The 18,909-nt window shown below is 42.1% G+C and overlaps 1 protein-coding gene across 12 annotated transcripts in view; it reads left to right on the top strand.

Moving 5' to 3' along the window:
- KLHL3 (kelch like family member 3) overlaps nucleotides 1-18,909 on the top strand; it is a 161,175-nt gene that overhangs the window by 114,233 nt on the left and 28,033 nt on the right. For all 12 annotated transcript variants that reach the window (XM_064595937.1, XM_064595931.1, XM_064595932.1 and 9 more), the window contains 2 exons: nucleotides 6,540-6,656; nucleotides 10,458-10,607. In XM_064595937.1, coding sequence (XP_064452007.1) covers nucleotides 6,540-6,656; nucleotides 10,458-10,607 — 267 coding nt within the window. The remainder of the gene's footprint in view (nucleotides 1-6,539; nucleotides 6,657-10,457; nucleotides 10,608-18,909) is intronic.

Genomic DNA, 18,909 nt, shown 5'->3' with positions numbered 1-18,909 from the left:
TGGTAATATGTCACTTTTATGTGTTTGGAGCTGTGGGGAAGATTCTTTCCAACTCAGCACCATCCGCCATATTGACTGCAAGGCATTCTCCATCCCTGTGTCACGCTCCATTCATTTGTAGAATTGGTGCCATGAAATAGTCTTTCAGCTTGCAGGCATTCCTCTCAAACCACTGTGCTCCAGTCCTTCTCCTTTGCAGAATCAGACTGCGTGTCTTTATCTTGGCTATAGGTGGTAGTGGAAAGCTGAACAATTTCCAGGCAAGGCGATATCCCTTTTAGTTTTGTCATCATTTTTGTTGTTTATATGAAGTCACATATTTGGCAGTATGCTGTCATAGGGAGAGAACCATACACCCAATCATTCCCACTTTGACTAACTTATTCATTCTCTCAGTAAATATTTATTGAGTGCCTTTCTATGTGGCAGATAGTATGTTATTCACACGAGAGACATTGGTGAACAGATCAACAGAAGATCCCTGCCTTTGTGGAACTTAAAACCACATGAGGGAGATAGATTTTATAAAAAAATGTACAGAAATAAATATATTGCTACAGACTATGAAATGTGCTATGGACGAAGTATGGATTGAAAGCCAGGGATTGTCATTGCTGCCCCGTTACCAAGTAGCTGGGTAATGTTTGGGCAGACCACTTCCCCACTGTCTGCCTCGCTTTTCTCTTACATGAGTGACTCTTGCTGTTCCCGGGGCCCTTGTGGGTCTGAGCTGAAGCAACTATAAGAAGGAGCTGTTAAGTGCCCTATAAAACCTTAAGATGATGGGACTGTCGGAAAGATGAGTGCAGCTGAGTAGGTTTTCTAGAGTTTGGGGAGCCTTCAGACCAGGAAATCTCCCAGCCAGTGTTAATGCTGGCTCTGCAAGGGGCTCTGCAAAAAAATTCTGAAAGCCCTGATTTGTTTACTGATTCATTTGCTAATTTCCATGGTGTAAATATTTCCACCAAGGCTGATTCAAACTGCCAATGTAATGTCACTAAACCCCAAGATGGGAAGACACGTGCACGATGAGCTCCAGCTCTAGCACACCACTGCTCCCAAGGGTCCCTGGTGTGGTGCGGGACAGCAAGGCAGGGTTCTGGTTCATAGAAGTCCCGTTAAGCTTCAGTTGAAGAAACAACACAAATCTGACAGAATCATTCTTGTGTCTAGTAGTGCTTTTTTTTTTTTTTTTTAAAGATTTTATTTATTTGAAAGAGCGAGAGAGCACGAGCGGGGGGAGGAATGCCTGCAAGCTGAAAGACTATTTCATGGCACCAATTCTACAAGGGAGGAAAGCAGGAAAGGGAGAAGTGGATTCCCCACTGAGCAGGGAGCTCAATTCAGGACTCCATCCCAGGACCCTGGGATCTTCACCTGAGCTGAAGGCAGGCGCCCTAGTAGTTCTGTCTTCTTGATTGAAAATCATGGCAGTTAATTCACCAAATGCTATTGGCTCAATCCCTGGGAAAGAAAAGAGTATCTGGCGGGGGGATGTCCTAAGAGCACATGGGGGGTACACTTATGATTATGGGTTTAGGAATATAGTTCCCCAACTCAGTGGTCTGTGCAGGCTTTCTAACTAATTGTGCCTCTGAGATGGAATATTGCATAATGTTAGAACTTGAGTTTTTGGAGTTAGAGGTGAGTTCACATCCCAGTTCTACTACTTCTTGGCAGCGTGACCTTAGACACTAACCTCTCTGAGGCTGTTTCCTCATCTATAAAATGTGAACACCGATACCTACTTCACAGGATTTGGGGTGGATTGAAGGAGATCTTGCATGTAAAATGCATAGCACTGTGTCTCTTGTTATTTAAAATTAGCCTTTCTCAAATCTTGAGTAACAAATTAAGTCCATGTGCAAAAAACCTAGTTTTTTCCCTGATCTTGTCAAAACTGGCTTCTTTTCCTCCATCCTATGCTTTGCCGTGAATCACCCTCAACTGGACCTTTTCCCTTGCCAAGTCACCGCCCTGCCTATTTTTAACTTAAGTCCCCCTTCTTGATTTTCAGAACACGTTTTGAAAGCAGTTGTAAGTGCCCCAGCGCTCTGCACTCTCCTCTCTGGGTGTAGGTACAGTGTGGTGCAGCTGCCTCCCTCACTGGAGGGGTGGTAGGTATAGGGGGTCAGCTTCATCTGGTCTTCTGGCCAAGGCTTGTGCTTACATCAGAAGTGTGGGGAGCCAGGAACTGTGAAATTCGATTTTCTCTATCCTTTTTCCACCTAGCAACCTTGTGGCACCCAAGAGATTGGTTTTGGAATATAAAGCAGTGAGGAAATGATGCTCTTTTTGTTGAAAAGTAAAACCCTAAGCATGCCTTGCGGCAGCTGGTTTCATCATGGGATGCATAAAAAGTGTTTTCATCTGGGTACACATCACCCTGTCCTGTGATCAGAGCCACAGGGTTTCTGCTTAGATTTCATAGACCAGGAGTTGATACCCTTTTCCTCTAAAGCACCAGATAGTAAATATTTTAGGCTCTGTGGACCACAGAGTCTCAATTCAGTTCCGCTGTTAGAATGTGAAAGCAGCCACAGACGGTATGTAAACGAGTGAGTGGGGCTGTGTTCCAGTAAAATTTTATTTATGAAAACAGGTGGCAGGCTGAATGTGGCCTGTGGGCTGTAGTGGGCCAGCCGCTGCTGTAGGCCCGTGACAGACAGCTGAGAATGGTGGGTAAGAGCATGAGTGCTGGCGTTGGGTCTGGGTGGACCCCAGCCCTGCTGCTTTGTGGCTCTGGGCCTGGGTGAGTCACTTCATGCAGTTTCAGAGGATCTGCTCCCTGGACTGTCCCTGGAGTCCAGGCTACCAGCGTCCATGAAGCGTGTGGCTCAGGGCTTGGCGCCTGGTAAACATCGGCTCCTGCTGCCAGTCCCTTAACAGGAGGTGCTCTTGGGAATGATTTTAGGCACATTAAGGCCTAGAGCTAGCTGCAAGTTTATTGGCTTATTTTCTAAGCATGGAGCCTCAGTGAAAAAAACCCACGGTGCTGCTGAGAAGGTCACTGTTGTTGCCGAGCGCTGGTGGCTTTCACAGCTGAGTAGGTAAACAGTGCAACTGAGTGGAACCAGTGAGACAAGCCGAGCCAAAAATAAAGATAAGGTTAAATATCGACTTTATTAGACTCCGCTTGCTTTTTATCTTTTATAACGAAGACGAAGCTGGTTGATGGGGAAGGGCACGATCAGGAAATCTCACCTCCTCAAGGACTTGCGGTTCATTCTTCAGCAGAGATTTGTCACCTGGCCGTCGGCTCTGTGCCCGGTGTTGTGCTAGGTGGCTTGCAAGAGCTCCCAGTCTAGTAAAGTGGAGCAGAAGGAAGTTGGATAACCACATTGCAAGGCAGAACAGGACTGTGGTTGCCCACCAACTCATCCGGCACGGTCTGACTTCCTTTGGTCTCCAGCTTCCATTGGTCCCTGCTCTGATTCTAGTCTCCCTTCCCCCAGCCCGGACAGCTTCCACTGCCTCCGTACATGCTTGTTCTGAACTTATCGGTCCATTCATTCATTAAAAGAATATTCGAGTATGTGTTATTTGCCATTAAATAAGACAAGGTCTCTGTTCTTATGGATCTGAAAGGCTAGCTGAAGCAACACAGTGATTCACAAACTAATGCTATGAGGGTGAGGGATAAAGCTCTATGAGAGTGAATAATCTAAAAAAATAAACTGGACAGGGAGGATTTCCATGGTATGTGAATGTTTATGTTTGTGCACATAGAGGTTACTTTTTGCAGAAGTGAGGGCATACTATCCAGAGATAGTGCTCCTTTCTTTCTGTTCCATTCCATTCTTTTCTTCTTCCCTTTCTGATCAATTCTTCGCCTATTTTGAGTATGCCCAGCCTGACTTAAGTTTATATTTAGGAAATAGGACCAAAGCATCATTAACATATCAATACACACAAACTATTCTTAGGGTTAGAAAAATTAGAGATTTTTTCCACCCCTGGGAGTTAGTTTTCATTTCAACTTTATGCCACATAAATTTTGTTGTCATATTTTCCTTTTCCCTTAGAATTTCTTTTCCTCTCCCCTCTGCTTTTCATTTTGAAAAATTTCAAACCTATATTAAAGTTTGAAAGCATGCACATACATATACTCTTAACCTAGATTCACCAGTTAACATTTTGCTTCATTTGCCTTATTTCTCTCTCCACATATTTAAACTTTTATTTTGCTGAACCATTTGACAGTAAATTGGAGACATGATAACACTTCATCCCTAGTATTTGAGTATGCACCTCCTCAGAACAAGGAAATTATCTTTATTTAGCCATAAAACCATTATCATACCAAAGAAATTTAACACTAATACAATGATATTAGCTAATACATAGTCAGCATTCAAATTTCCTAACAGTCCTTTATGGCTGTTTCTTTTAAATCCGTGATCCAATCAAGGATCATGCATTGCATTTAGTTCACATGTCTCTAAATCCCCTTAATCTAGAACTATCTCTCAGCCTTTTTTTTTTTTTTATCTTTCATAATATTAATGGTTTTGAAGAATTCAGGCCAGTATGTCTTACAGAATTGCAGAATGTTCCAAATAGGGAGTTGTCTGATTTGTTTCCTTACTATAAGATGCAGGTTAAACATTTTAGGAAGAAACTACTTTAGGGGATGCTGTGTCCTTCTCATTAAGTCACAATCAGGAAGATAAGTTTGTCCTGTTATTGGTGGTGCTAACTTAGGTCACTTGTTCAAGGTAGTATCTGTCAGATTTCCCCATGTGAGGCTGGCCCCACCCCTGCCATCCTGGAATTAGTAAGTCATCTGTGAGGTGATAACTTTGAAAACTATCCTGTTCCCCAACAATTTTTCATGCAGTGATTTGAGCATCCACTGATGAATTTTGCTGAATTAGTTATTACATTTGTGGTTGCAAAATGATGTTTTTTTTTCTGTCATTCCTTCTCCCTTTATTGGCTGGCATTTGTCTGTGAAGAAGAGCCCTTCCCACATTTTTAAAAGTATCTTTGTGGATTCAATGGATTCTTTTTTGTTCATTGTGTTATGATCCATTACTGTGTTTTTCTTTCATTCTGAGAATGTTTTATTTAATGAATGAATGAATTAATTTATTTATTAAAGTAGCCTCCATGTCCAATGTGGGGTTGAACTCACAACCCTGAGATCAAGAGTCACATGCTCTACCAACTGAGCCAGCCAGGTGCCCCTCTGCGAATGTTTTAAACTGAATTATGACTTAGGCACCGTGAAACGTACAGATACTACGTATACAGACTAATTAGTTTTCACAAATGCATATGTACATGTAACTCCCACCTTGTCAAGATACGTAACATATCCATTCCCCCAAAAGTTTCCTTTGTCACCTTCCTAGTCATTCCCCCACCCCACTTCATCAAGAAGCACTAATCTGATTTCTTCATTATTCTCTTTGATGTTTTGTCCCAGATGTTGGCAACAAAAGCCCCGTTTGTTGGCTCTGTGTTCACTTGACATGTCCATCTTAATCTTTGAGCACTTTCTTGGTTTCTGGCGCAAGAAGTTGTTTTGTTTTATTCTTTTTACCAGCTGAAAATATCCCATAGTATGTATACTAGTTAAATAATTTCTCCATTAATGAGCTTTAGGTTGCTTCCTTTTTATTTTGTTACAAAAATGCATCAGCAAACATCCTGGAACACATATTCTTTTATGAGCACCACCTTTTTGAGTATTTTTGTAGGCTAGATCCTAGAAGTGGTATTTCTAGGTCAAAGAGTATGTACATTGAAATAGTTGATTGATATTGCCAATTCTTCCCTCCCTTCTTAAAAAGCTGTGTTAAGTTTCCAGAAATAGTGCTGGTTTCCCTGCAGCCTTATCAACATTGAATTTTATCCATCTGTGTGTATATGATTTTGGATTTCTTCTTGAGCATGGTGAACATCCAAACCAGAGAGCCTCCTTTTTGGTTTCGAGCCCGATTTTCATTTGTAGAGAAATGAAATCTCTCCTCAAGGGAGAGGTTAAACCAAGGAGAAATTTTTGACGAAAAATTCTCTGTCATTCGCTGACCCACTCAGCATTTTTACAACACTGTGAGTAAATGCTAGCTGATATTACTACCATCTCGATGACCAGCTTTTGGGCAGATGATATTCTTATTGTCTTGATTCTGCATTAACTGCACTTGGGAGATGAATGAGGAGAGGGATGTATGCGAGGGGCGTGGTGGCCTTGCCCCAAAGTCTTCTGGTCTTCCTGTGCAGTCTTTGGTTCAGAGTTCCTGCTCTGTATTTCTATCTTTAAATAACCATGAGACCTGATCTTTATTTTGCAATGAACTTGGTGATTCTGCATTTGGGGTAGTAGGTTTCTTATAACCTGTGTGTGTGATATCACTCTGAAGTCAGCTAGCAGACAAAATCTTTCCATTTTTCTTTTATTGTAAATGTTGAACCTTAGGTTAACGACCTTTGTGGATGATTTGGACATTGGACTTCTTTTTTTCAGATTGAGGAAATTGTTTGGAAGCTCTTCTCTCTGCTACAGTTACCTGTGTTGATTTTCTTGATAGGTATTTGAAGCTGTGATTTCATGGATCAATTATGAGAAAGAAACCCGTTTAGAGCACATGGCAAAACTGATGGAACATGTCCGTCTTCCTCTCTTACCGAGGGATTACCTGGTCCAGGTGAGTGCTGTGTGAAGAACCAAGGGCTTTCCTGCTCCCCCCGGCCTCTTGGAATAGCTGCAGGCAGCCCTGGTTGGGTGGGGTGGTTGAGGAGTATTAGGGGTCTTTTGTACAGGTTGAGAGCACCAACCCACTGGCCTAAGTGTGAATGAAGCCTAGTAGTGTAAGGGTCTTTTCTTAAATTTTTATTACTGAAGTGTAGTTGACATACAACACTCTATGAGGTTTAAGAGTGTAGGTTTGAGAATAAGGCACTTAGGGTTTAGTTCCTGCTCTGCTACTTGTTAGCTTTGAGTTTTTATTTAACCTCTTCAAACCTTAATTTCTTCTTTGATAGAAGGGATATTATACGAAAGCCCCACAGGATTGTTGTGAGGACCAAAAGAGTTGTAAATATGCAAGTCAGGTGTTTAGCATGGAGCTGGGCATAGGAAATGTTCACTGGAAGTTAGCTGCTTTTACTGTAGGGGACCTAAGCAAGAAGGGTCATTTCCATGTTGCCATGTTCTCTTTACCTTCATGTTAGGCAACTTGGAGCCCAATTCAGGACTACACAAACCAGCTCCTCATAGGTGCCTGGGATACACATTGCTTCTACTTCCTCTGAGGAAGGAAAGAAAAACTAAGAATTATGGGGTGCCCCTGTGGTGCCACATATTTAATTCTTATAATAACCCTGTGAGGCAAAGATAAATAACCCTCTTCTTACAAGTCTGGGCCTTGAGGTTTATGGAGGCTGAGAATTATTTGGCAGTAGAAGGCAGGGTCAGGAGTCAAATCCAAGTCTGTTGACCCAGAAGCACCCGCCTTTCACTAAGCCTTTCACCTTTAATACTCTCTGTTCTGTTGATCCATTGGCTTTAGATAGTCTTGTAAATGGGCAGAGGGTAAAACTTAAATATATGAACAAAACAAAACACGAAGGCAGTAGGCCAACCCTCATCTGTTGCTCAGAAGTTTCTGGAAGGAATGAAAGGTGTGAAGCAAGGATAAGAGAGATCTGGTTTAGCAACCCAGCGGCTTAGCTCTGTCACTTCCCAGCCATCTAACACTGGGCAAGCGGTCAATCTTTCTCAACCCCAGTCTTCTCATCTGGTAAAAATAGCACCTGTCCTTATAGGATTGTTTGGGGATAGAATGAGATAATGCACATAAAGGCTACAACACTGTGAGTGAATGCCAGCTGATATTACTACCATCTTGATGACCATGGATGCTATTGGGAGTAGCGGGAGAATATTGTATCCTCACAAACACTTGTAAAATCATCAGCTTGTGACTCTGTTGACCATAGGTCTAATGGATCAATGAGATGTTCTCTGAATCTCTGAACCTCAGTCATTCTCAGGTGCTGAGGCATACGCTTGCCAGCCCGTGTTTTACACTTTGGATGGTACCACTGCCCCCTGGTGGCAGCGTATCCTTCCCTGTAGGGAAGGTTCCCTAAGCAGAGGGACTGAACTGGCCTGAGCTCCCAGTGTCGGAATCAAACCTCCTTCTGTCCTATGGGAAACTGACCAAAGGTAGAGGTAGACGTCTGGCCTCCAGCCCAGCATCACTTGCACAGGAAGGTGATCTGTGGACCTGGGTTCCAGGGAAAACTAAAGAGACCTTAGAGACCCTTGGTCATGACCTCGATCTGGTGTCTACAGCTGAAACTTAAAGATAGTAGAAAATAGTTCTTAGGTTAGTATGGCAAAGTAGGCTTAGATCTGGAGAAGAAGGCGGTCAGAGGCAATGGGCATGAACACTGTTGTGTGGGACCCCCCCCACTCACCTTTTCAAAGGACTCTTCAGAACACCTGTGGAGTGTTTCATTAACACTCATTTGACCTTGAAACTTAAAACTAGTATAACCTGCTGCGGGTGGTTGATCTTGGTGGGTGAGGACACAGGGAAAGCCAACACTGATTTCTGGGGAAGGTGTTTTTGTTTTTTAACCAGTAACATTTATTAGGCTTTATTAATTATTGTGAAATGTAGATGTAATATGCTATATCTTAAATTTTTTAAAAATTGTGTTTATATATAGTATAAAGTTCATCATTTTGGCATTTTTAAGCGTACAATTCAGTGTACTAATTGTACTCGTCACGCTGTACAACCATCACTATATCCATTCTTAAAACTTTCTTGTCACCCCAAATTGAAACTCTGTATGGTGAAGCATTAACTCTCTGGAGGAACTTTTCATTCAAGCTGAATGCATTCTTTGGGAGAAGTAGCTGTTGAGGCATCATTTCACCTTCCATCCAAACTTCTGAAGCTATCTTCTCTTGGGGCGCCTGGGTGGCTCAGTCACTTGAGCCTCTGACTCTTGGCTTCTGCTCAGGTTGTGATCTCAGGGTTGTGAGATTGAGCCCTATATCAGGCTCTGCACTCAGTGCGGAGTCTGCTTGTCCCTCTTCCTCCCCCTCTGCTCTTCCCCTTGTTTGTGCTCTCTCTCCCTGTCTCTCAAATAAATAAATAAAATCTTTAAAAAAGAAGATACTCTCTCACCCCTTTTAATTGTTTTAACTGATCCTAGAAGCTTATAATTTGTACCAACCTGGATCAGTCCTTCAGTGAGGGTGGGGTGAGTGGGGAAACCGTCCCTGAAAATGGGAGTGTTCCTGGGGATCACCTCTGGGGAAGGAGGTGCCCAGTGGTGACAGAGGCTCTGTCATGCCAGTCCTTCTTTTCCTGCCAGCTCCAATGCTTCCGGGCAGGTGGTGGCCTGGCCACATTGCTGTTCCTAGTTACAGGTGGGGCTCAGTGACACCTTGTGCATGACCAGCTTGAGGGCTGAGGTAATTGAGGTGGGGAAGCCCTTCTCCTTCTCTGACTGGACTTGAGTGCCTCAGAGTCACAACCCATGTCTTGTTCATCTTTTTCTTCCCAGAGTGTAGCACCGGGCTGCCCAACAATGAGACATTCGATCTTTGTTAGTGTTGAATGAAATTGGTCTCTCCTGCTAGCTCCTAAACACTCCAGCAAAGAAAATGTGAGGTGGCCTCCGAAGACCACACTACCCCTTATAGATACACCACACGGCAATCTGACCTAGGCCAAAGGACAGAGATTTGAGAGTCAGAGCACCAGCATGGTTTCACCCGTGGTCTTGGTCATGAGATATTTTGGCTATACATGCTGAGCATCTGCTTAGGTCTACATAGCTCTGCAGTATGTGAGGAAGCCATAGTTCCAGCTTAGATAGGGTCCAAGATGAAGTCAGTAGGTGGGACTTTGTGCAGGACATTCTTTCTGCTCTGGTATCACCACTCTGTTATGGAGCACCTCGTTGGCCAGTTTTGCCCCTGAGGCTTTCACTGTAAGACAATGGATATGAATTCTTCTTGACTCTCGTCTTGTTTGACTCCATGCCTCCAAAGGTTGGCTGATGGATCCTGCTCTCTTCCTCTTTCCCTCCCTCTCCTCTCAATTGTCTAACCATTTGCCCTAAACATTATAAGGCACTCAAACCAGGAGGAACGTGGATGAAGCCTTCAAGACAGCTAATTGTCCTTGTTTTGTGTAATTCCATTTAAGCCTACAAACTAACATACCAGTCAGACACAGCCAGTGAGGTTATATTCCTGTCTGTTTGATGCCAGAACTTAACCACTTACTCTACCGTGCTCTTGAAATGCAGGAGGTAGGCACTCAGTTGAAAGTCTGTGATCTTCCTTTTGGGGTCTGAGATGATGTGGTGGGTGTTTAAAAGAGTGTGGGAATACAGAAGTGACTCAGCCTTGGTGGGGGGCAGATTGGGAAATGTGGCTGAGCTCTGCTCCTGGATCACCTGTGGGTTGTTACCTCCAGACGGTTGAAGAAGAAGCTTTGATAAAGAATAACAACACCTGTAAGGACTTCCTCATCGAGGCCATGAAATACCATCTGCTCCCTCTGGATCAGAGGCTCTTGATTAAGAACCCGAGGACCAAGCCCAGGACTCCAGTCAGCCTACCCAAGGTAAGCCCCAGCCCAGTCAGTGCCAGCAGGCGGGACTGTGTTCTGGGCAAATGGCCTTCTGCTCCTGCCTCCAAGTCTAGCCTCACCCATGGCTGCCCTGCTTCTTGGTTGCATTTACGACCTAAGAGATGGAGTCTGCTGGTTCCTTTTAAATCTGCTGGTACCGGGGCGCCTGGGTGGCTCAGTCGTTAAGCGTCTGCCTTCGGCTCAGGTCATGATCCCAGGGTCCTGGGATCGAGCCCCACATCGGGCTCCCTGCTCGGCGGGAAGCCTGCTTCTCCCTCTCCCACTCCCCCTGCTTGTGTTCCCTCTCTCGCTGTGTCTCTCTGTCAAATAAATAAATAAAATCTTAAAAAAAAAAAAATCTGCTGGTACCTCTCTCTTCCAGGGTCTTCCTTTCCTAAGAATTTCCAGGTAACCTCCAGAGTCACCAGGGAGTTTTGAAAATAACTCAGAGCTCTTTCTGCTCTCCTCCTTCTTTGTCCTGGGTTCTATTTCTTTTGGAAGCAGAGGAATGGCTGGGTGGCTCTTGACTTAGTGATGGTCCCACCAGTCCTCTTTCTAGGACGTTATTTGAATCAGAATAGTTCTAGTCTGGTTCTTTCTCTCACTGCAGAGCTCTACAGAACAATTAGGGCCACCAGATGTGTACTGGCCACCTTGGTTCCTTGCAAGGTCCTTCCCCTCTCTGGGTCTCCTGTCCTTCATCTGCAGAATGAAAGGTCCTGCACTAGCTGGTCTCTAAAGCCCTTCCCAGTGTGGCATTCCAGTAGGCTGTCTAGGAGCCAAACATACTGACGTCTCGGGAAAGGTCCCAGCCACCCGAGGAGGAAAGGTGAGCAGATTGGAGTGAGTTGTGTTGACTCATTGACTGCACAGCAGGCAGCACCAGGGAAGTATTTAGGCCTCTGCTTTGTCCTCCTCCTCCTCTTCCTCCTCTTCCTCCTCTTTGTGGCTGGCTGCCATACTCCCTGCCTGCTGCTTCCAGGAAGGTTTTCAAAGTGCTAGAGGAGCATGTTGTCTAAGACCAGATGTTTGGATTCTCTGCGGTCTGTGGTTCCTGTCTCCACTCCGCTCTGTGACTCTGGGTCACGGAGAATTTAGTGAGTGCTATGTGCACGAAGGTTGTCCATATCCCACAAAAGAATAAAGGCCGATGACATTTCCTGAGTGCTGCTTCTGTGTCAGGCAGTAAGCCTAGGGTCTCACACGTATATCCTCGAAACAGCCCTGTATGGGGGAGGCAGGGATCCTAGCTCTACACAGAGGAAACTGGAGGTCAGAGAGATGAAGTGACTTGCCCAAGGTCAACACAGCCAAGGTAGGAGAACCAGGGTTTGAGCTGGGTCTTTCTCCACCTCCAAACCTGTTCTGTGAACCCATACCATCCTGTACCTGTTTTCATCTTTGTAAACCTGAGCCTACATACCTACCTGTCTGCTTCCCGTTGCCTTCTACAGGTCAGAAGGGGCAGCCACAGGGCAAGGGCCTGGGTCCAGCTGGCCATTTGCCTTGTTGCCTGTTGACACTTAGGTTTTATTTTACTGAAGTATTGCATTGAAACTACTCCATATTTTTCAAAATGAAAATAACTTCAGTTACAGAAATATATGCTCATTGTAGACTATTAAAAAGATACTGCCTTTTTGACATACAGTAAAAATCACCTGAAACTCCTCTACCCAGGGGCAATCACTGCTGTTCCCTTGGTGAATTTTCTTCCAGACATAGCTCTGTGCGCCTCTTCATAAACAGATAAAACTGTACCCTTTTAGATAAATGGAATCTTGCTCCACAGATTGAAATCATTTTTTATCTCCTACTCAACAGACTGCTTTCATCCTTATCAGTATGAGTGAAATCAGCATTGAAATTATAATAGGTACATGATATTTAATTCTCTTTATGTACCATTATTTATTTAACTGCCCTCTGTGGATGGGCCTTCTAATAATCTCCTTTTTTTATATTATAAACATTTCTGTGTCAAATATCCTTTAAAAGATGGCATCTTGTTTTAGTTTGCACTTCTTTCATTGTGAGTGACACTGATCTTGGTTTCCTATGATTATGGCCTCTGTATTTCTTGTTGGGGAAATTTTCTATGATGTCCTTTGCCCATTTTTCTATTGGACTATATGTTTTTTATTAACGGTTTTTAAGGGCTCTTTTTATTTTAAAGCGGTTAGGCCTTTGTATGTATTTCCAATATATATATATTTTAAAGATTTTATTTATTTATTTGAGAGAGAGAATGAGAGACAGAGCACGAGAGGGAAGAGGGTCAGAGGGAGAAGCAGACCCCCTGCTGAGCAGGGAGCCTGATGTGGGACTCGATCCCGGGACTCCAGGATCATGACCTGAGCTGAAGGCAGTCGCTTAACCAACTGAGCCACCCACACGCCCCTGTATTTCCAATATTTTTTCTTCATTTGCATTCTTCCTCTAAACTTACTTATAACATTTTTTTTTGAATCCCCAAAAACAATTTTGAGTAGTCAAATTGATCTTTTTCTTTAGAGCTTAGGTTTTACATCCTGCTTAGAAATGTTTTCCCTGCTGAGATGAAAAAAAAAAAAGACCCCCATGTTTTCTACAAGTACTTTAATGATTTCTGGTTTTACATTCAAATCTTTGATGCACTTAGAATTTATTTTAGTGTAAGGAGTGAGGGAAAGAATCCAGCTTTATTTGTATGACAAATGATGAGCCAGTTGCCCCAAAGTCATATTATTGAAATCTCCCTCCCCCTCCATTAATCCGAATACCACCTTTATTAGGACCGAAATTTCCACAAGCTTGAATACTGAGGTCTTGAGAATGCTGATTCTGAGGTGCAGTGCTGTTCTATGTGGAGGAGGCTTCTTCCATGCCAGGTTCTCAGCTGGCATTGTTGCATGTCTTGGTGACTTTTCTCTTTGGAAAAGGAGGTTCTTATCTTATATCAGGTTACTGACATCTTTTCCTGGGGAGTGTGTTCCTGGTGCTAAGGAAATGCTGCACAGCTAGCCCAGTTTCTCGTGTGGAGACCATACCCAGTGACCTTTCCCTTTCTAGCTTTTACCACACATACCTGCAAGAAGACAGTTTTAAAAATCAAAGCCAAGTTTGTGCGTGAGTCCCCACTCAGCATGCTGAGACCACTCACCCCTCTCCAGATAATGAATCTATGGTTGAGAAACATCCACCCCTCTTTCAGGAGGCCAGAGCTGTCCTGCTGTCATCTCTACTCCTTAGGAACCACTCTTTTCAGAATGAAAATCTTTAGATTCTTGGACACATAGACTTCTGCTGGCAACCAGAACCAAGACTTCTCGCGAATGAATCTGTTGGAGGGATTTTAAAAAAAGACATCGCTGCTCTTTGCCTCATTGTCCCCCCGACTTTAATCCTTGAATGGCTTAGGGTTATGTTGTCCAACCTGCTTCTCAAACTCTACTCTGTCACCATTGTTGGGGCACTTAAATTAGTGAGGGTATCCCCACTCTGGGTTTGAGGAGTGGGGTGTGCTAAGGGCAACTATCACTTTGAGGATTATCAGGCGGTACATTATCTCATTAAATCATCACAATATTAGGGCGTTACTATTCATATCCCTGCTTTACTAAGTTTACTCAGAGAGGTTAAGTAACTTGCCCAGTTACACAGCTAGTAAGTGCAGAGCTGGGGTTTAAGCCAAGGTCTGTTCCACTCCAGAGTCTGTGCTTTTTCTCTTATACCAGATTGCCTCCTAGGGACAGGTTTTCAGATTTTGGTGGCAGATGAAAAAGATCCTTTTCTTTTCTTTATTATTTTTTTTAAATATCAAAATTACTTTAATTGAACCCTATAACATCCCATTCATCTCATGAAGAGATGCATTTCCAATACATTTACTACTTTTTATTTTCAAATTAAGACTTTATATTTTTAGGGCAGTTTTAGGATCACACTAAGATTGAGGGTAAGGTTGAGAGATTTCCCATATACCTTCTGCCCCCACACATGCATAGTTTTCCCCATTATCAACATCCCAGGTTATTTTCTTTTAAATTCAGTTTTATTGAGGTATAATTTATACACAATAAAATTCACTCTTTTTAGGGATACAATTTGATGAATTTTGAGAAATGTATACAGTTATTTAACTACCATCCTAATCAAAATATGAAATATTTTAAGCACTCCAAAAGGTTCCCTTGTCAATCCCCTTCTTCTACCCTTAGGCCTTGGCAACTACTGATCTGATTTTTGTCCTTACAGCTTTGTCTTTTCTAGAATGTTATATAAATGAAATCATGCCATATGTAGCCTTTTGAGCTTGCCTTCTTTCTTTTAGCATAATGCTTTTGAGATTCATCCATGTTGTTGCATGTATAAAGAGTTCATTCCTTTTTATTGCTGAGTAATATTCCACTGTATGGATGCACCATAATTTGTTTATCGTTCACTTGTTGATGGACATTTGGGCGTCCATTTTTGGCTATTAAAATAAAGCTGTTTGAACATTCACTTACAGATCCCTGTGTGGACTTATATTTTAATTTCTCTTGGGTAAATACCTAGGAATAGGATTGCTGGGTTGTATGGTAAGTATATGTTTAATTTTATAAGAAATTGCTAAACTGTTTTTCAAGACAGGTGTACCATTATGTACTCCCATCAGCAATGAATGACAGTTCCAGTTACTCCACAGCCTTAACACTATTTTTATTATCTATTTTTAAAGATTTTTGCCACTGCAATAGGCATGCAGTGGATCTCCCTATGGTTTTAATTTACATTTCTCTAACGACTAATGATGTTGAGCATTTTTTCATGTGCTTATTTGCTGTCTCTATATCTTTTCTGGTGAAGCCTGTTCAAATTTTTTTCCCTTTAAAAAAATTGGGTTATTTTATTCTTACTGATTTCTAAGAGTTCTTTGTATGTTGTGGATGTAAGTCTGTTATCAAAATTGTATTTTGCAAATATTTTTTCCCGACCTGTATCTTGTCTTTTCATTTTCTTAGAAGTATCTTTGGGAGAGCAGAATTTTAAAATTTTGTCAATTTTTTCCTGTTATGATTTATGTATTTTGTGTTTTATAAAAAATTCTTTGCATAATCTAAGATCACAAAGATTTTCTTCTATGCTTTTTTCCTAGAAATTTTAAAGTTTTAGGTTTTGCATTTGGATCTATGATCCATTTTGAGATTTCTTTTTAATATGGCTTGTGAGGTAAGGGTCAAGGTTAATTTTTTTTGTATTTGAATGTCCAGTTTTTTCCACAGCATTTATTAGAAAGATTCTCCTTTCTCCATTGTGTGGGTTTGGTACCTTTGTTGTAAATAATTGACTACATATGTGTTGGTCTATATCTGGATATTATTTTGTTCCTTTTATCTATTTGCCTACCTCTACACCAATACCATGTTGCTTTGATTACTAGCTTTATAGTGTCTTGAAATCAGGTAGTATGAGTCCTTCAGTTTTTTCTTTAGAGTTGTTTTGCCTATTCTAGGTACTTTGAATGTTCATTTATCTTTCAGAATCAGCTTGCCTATTTCTACAGAAAAGTCTTTGATAGGGATTGTGTTAAATTTTTAGGATCAGTTAGGGGGAATTCACATATTAACAATACAGTAGTCCCCTCTTATCCTGGGAGGATATATTCCAAGACCCCCCATGAATGGCTGAAACCATGGATAGTATGGAACCCTATATATACTATTTTCTTCCTGTACCTAAATACGTCAGATAAACTTTAATTTATAAACTGGGCACAGTAAAAGATTAATAGCAATAATTAGTGATAAAATAGAACAATTGTAACAATATACTGTAATAAAATATGTATATATGTGGTTTCTTTCTCTCAAAACATCTTATTGTACTGACTCACCCTTTTTCTTGTGATGACAAGAGATGATAAAATGCCTATGAGGTGAGATGAAGTGAGGTGAATGACGTAGGCTACTATTGACCTTCTGACCATACGTCTGAAGGAGGATCATCTGCTTCTGGATCAAGATTGTTCATGGATAACTGAAACTGTACAAAGCAAAACTGTGGATAAATGGGGGGGTCTGTTATACTAATCTGATCCACTATCACGGTGTATATTTCCATTTATTTTTGTCTTCTTTAATTTCTCTTAGCAACATTTTACAGTTTTCAGCATATGGATCTTGTAGTTCTTTTGTTAGATTTATTCCTAGGTATTTCATAGTTTTTGATGCTCTTGTAAATGTTTTATGTTAAAGTCTCGTTTCTAATAGTTTATTGCTACTGTGTAGAAATACAATTGATGAGAAAGACATTTAATGGAGGGGAGGTCAGGTTGGTGATGGCTTCATTAGTTTCTGAAAAGCAAGGGCAGTAGTTCCAGGTGATCCTATGCCCTGGGCTAACACTTCAGGGAGGTATTCAGCGTTCTCTTCTAGAGTGTTACCTCTTTCACTAAACTATAGGTTCCATGATGGCAGGCATTACTCATCTCTGTCCTTGGCACATAGCCTGGAGTCTGGCACAGAGTGAGCAATAGTAAAAGTTTACATGAATGAAAGATATACATATATATGTGTGTGTGTGTGTGTGTGTAATATACATATATATACATATTAAGATTTTATTTTGGAGTAATATCCACATCCACTGTGGGGCTCAAATTTACAACCCTGAGATTAAGAGTTGCACACTCTACTGAGCCAGTCAGGTGCCCTGAAAGAGATTTATTTTTATTTTTATTTTAAGATTTTATTTATTTGAGAGAGAGAGAGAGAGAAAGAGAGAGAATACGCTGGTGAGGGGCAGAGGGAGAGGGAAAGAATCTCAAGTAGACGCCATGATGAGTACAGATCCAACATGGGGCTCGATCCCATGACCTTGAGATCATGACCTGAACCAAAATCAAGAGTCAGATGCTTAACCAACTGAGCCACCCAGGTGCCCCAAGAGATATATTTTTATTTTATTATTTATTTATTATTTTTATTTTATTATTATTTTCTTTGGAGAGAGAGATAGCACGAGATGGGGGAGAGTCAGAGGGAGAAGCAGACTCCCCACTGAGCAGGGAGCCCAATGCAGGGCCTCGATTCCGGGATCTGAGATCATGACCTGAGCTGCAGGCAGATGCTTAACCCACTGAGCCACCCAGGCACCCCAAGAGATATATTTTTAAAGAAGAAATAACCTCATCGAGATTTAGTATTGATCATTTCTGTCACCCCTGGTTGTTTTCTAATCCTGTCAGCATTCATACATGTGTTTTTGCATGGATGTAGTGAGGATTTATGCCCTACTTCCTATTCTCCTTTGATCACTAATGTAGATTGACCCTAGGACATGTGGCTCAGCCCACAGTTCCAATATCGAATGAATCTTGTTGTTGTTCCTGGGGAGTTAGATAGGTGGTGAAGCATTTAGATTAAAAAAAATACCACCGGCAGTAAAGTAATAAACCATGATCCATGCATTAGGTCATTGATTTATTAATTCACTCATCCAACACACTTCCACTGAGAAGTCACTGCTTGCCCGGCACTGTCCTTGGTGCTAGAGCCACAGAGCCTCATGTGAACTGGTCCCTTCCCCACAGTGCTCCAGACTCAGGGGAAGGAAGACAGACATCAAAGGACAATTACAGTGGACCATGTAAGTACCACATTGGAGGTTCGGGCAGGACATTCTGGGAGCATGGAGAGGGGTGAGGGTTTGGAGAAAGCTTTCTGCAGGAGCTGAAACCTGAGCTATCTCCAAGGTCAAAAGGATGTTGTCTATGAGAGCGAACATCCAGAAACTGGTTTACGAGACTGCAAGAGAGGAAGGCTAGCTCATCACCTCAGATGGCCACTTAGAGTAAGTTGTACTTGGTGCTTTGTTCCTTCCCTGGGTTACTGTCCTTATCACCCAAGGATAGTTTTAGGATTGTTTAAATATGGTTTCCTTGTGTTTTAGACAAAGCACTTTATATACATTATTTTATCCTCATAACAACTCTGGAAGTTCTAATGTTGGAAGAAACTCCATGTTGGAGATTCAGTGGGATGGAATGACTTGCCCGAGGCTCCACAGCTAAGTGGCAGCGTGAAGACTCGATCCAGGTCTGGCCGACTCAGAGCCTGTACATTTTTTTTTTTTTTAAGATTTTATTATTTTTATTTATTTATTTATTTATTTTTTAAGATTTTATTTATTTATTTGAGAGAGAGAGAATGAGAGAGAGCACATGAGAGGGTGGAGGGTCAGAGGGAGAAACAGACTCTCCGCCGAGCAGGGAGCCCGATGCGGGACTCGATTCGGGGACTCCAGGATCATGACCTGAGCTGAAGGCAGTCGC

The sequence above is a fragment of the Mirounga angustirostris genome, unplaced genomic scaffold (genome assembly GCF_029215605.1).
Source record: "Mirounga angustirostris isolate CCGP_5_RB_7025 unplaced genomic scaffold, mMirAng1.0.hap1 SCAF_7, whole genome shotgun sequence".
NCBI lineage: Eukaryota > Metazoa > Chordata > Mammalia > Carnivora > Phocidae > Mirounga > Mirounga angustirostris.
Note: the sequence above shows the minus strand (reverse complement) of the source record. Positions and strands in the feature narration are given on the sequence as shown.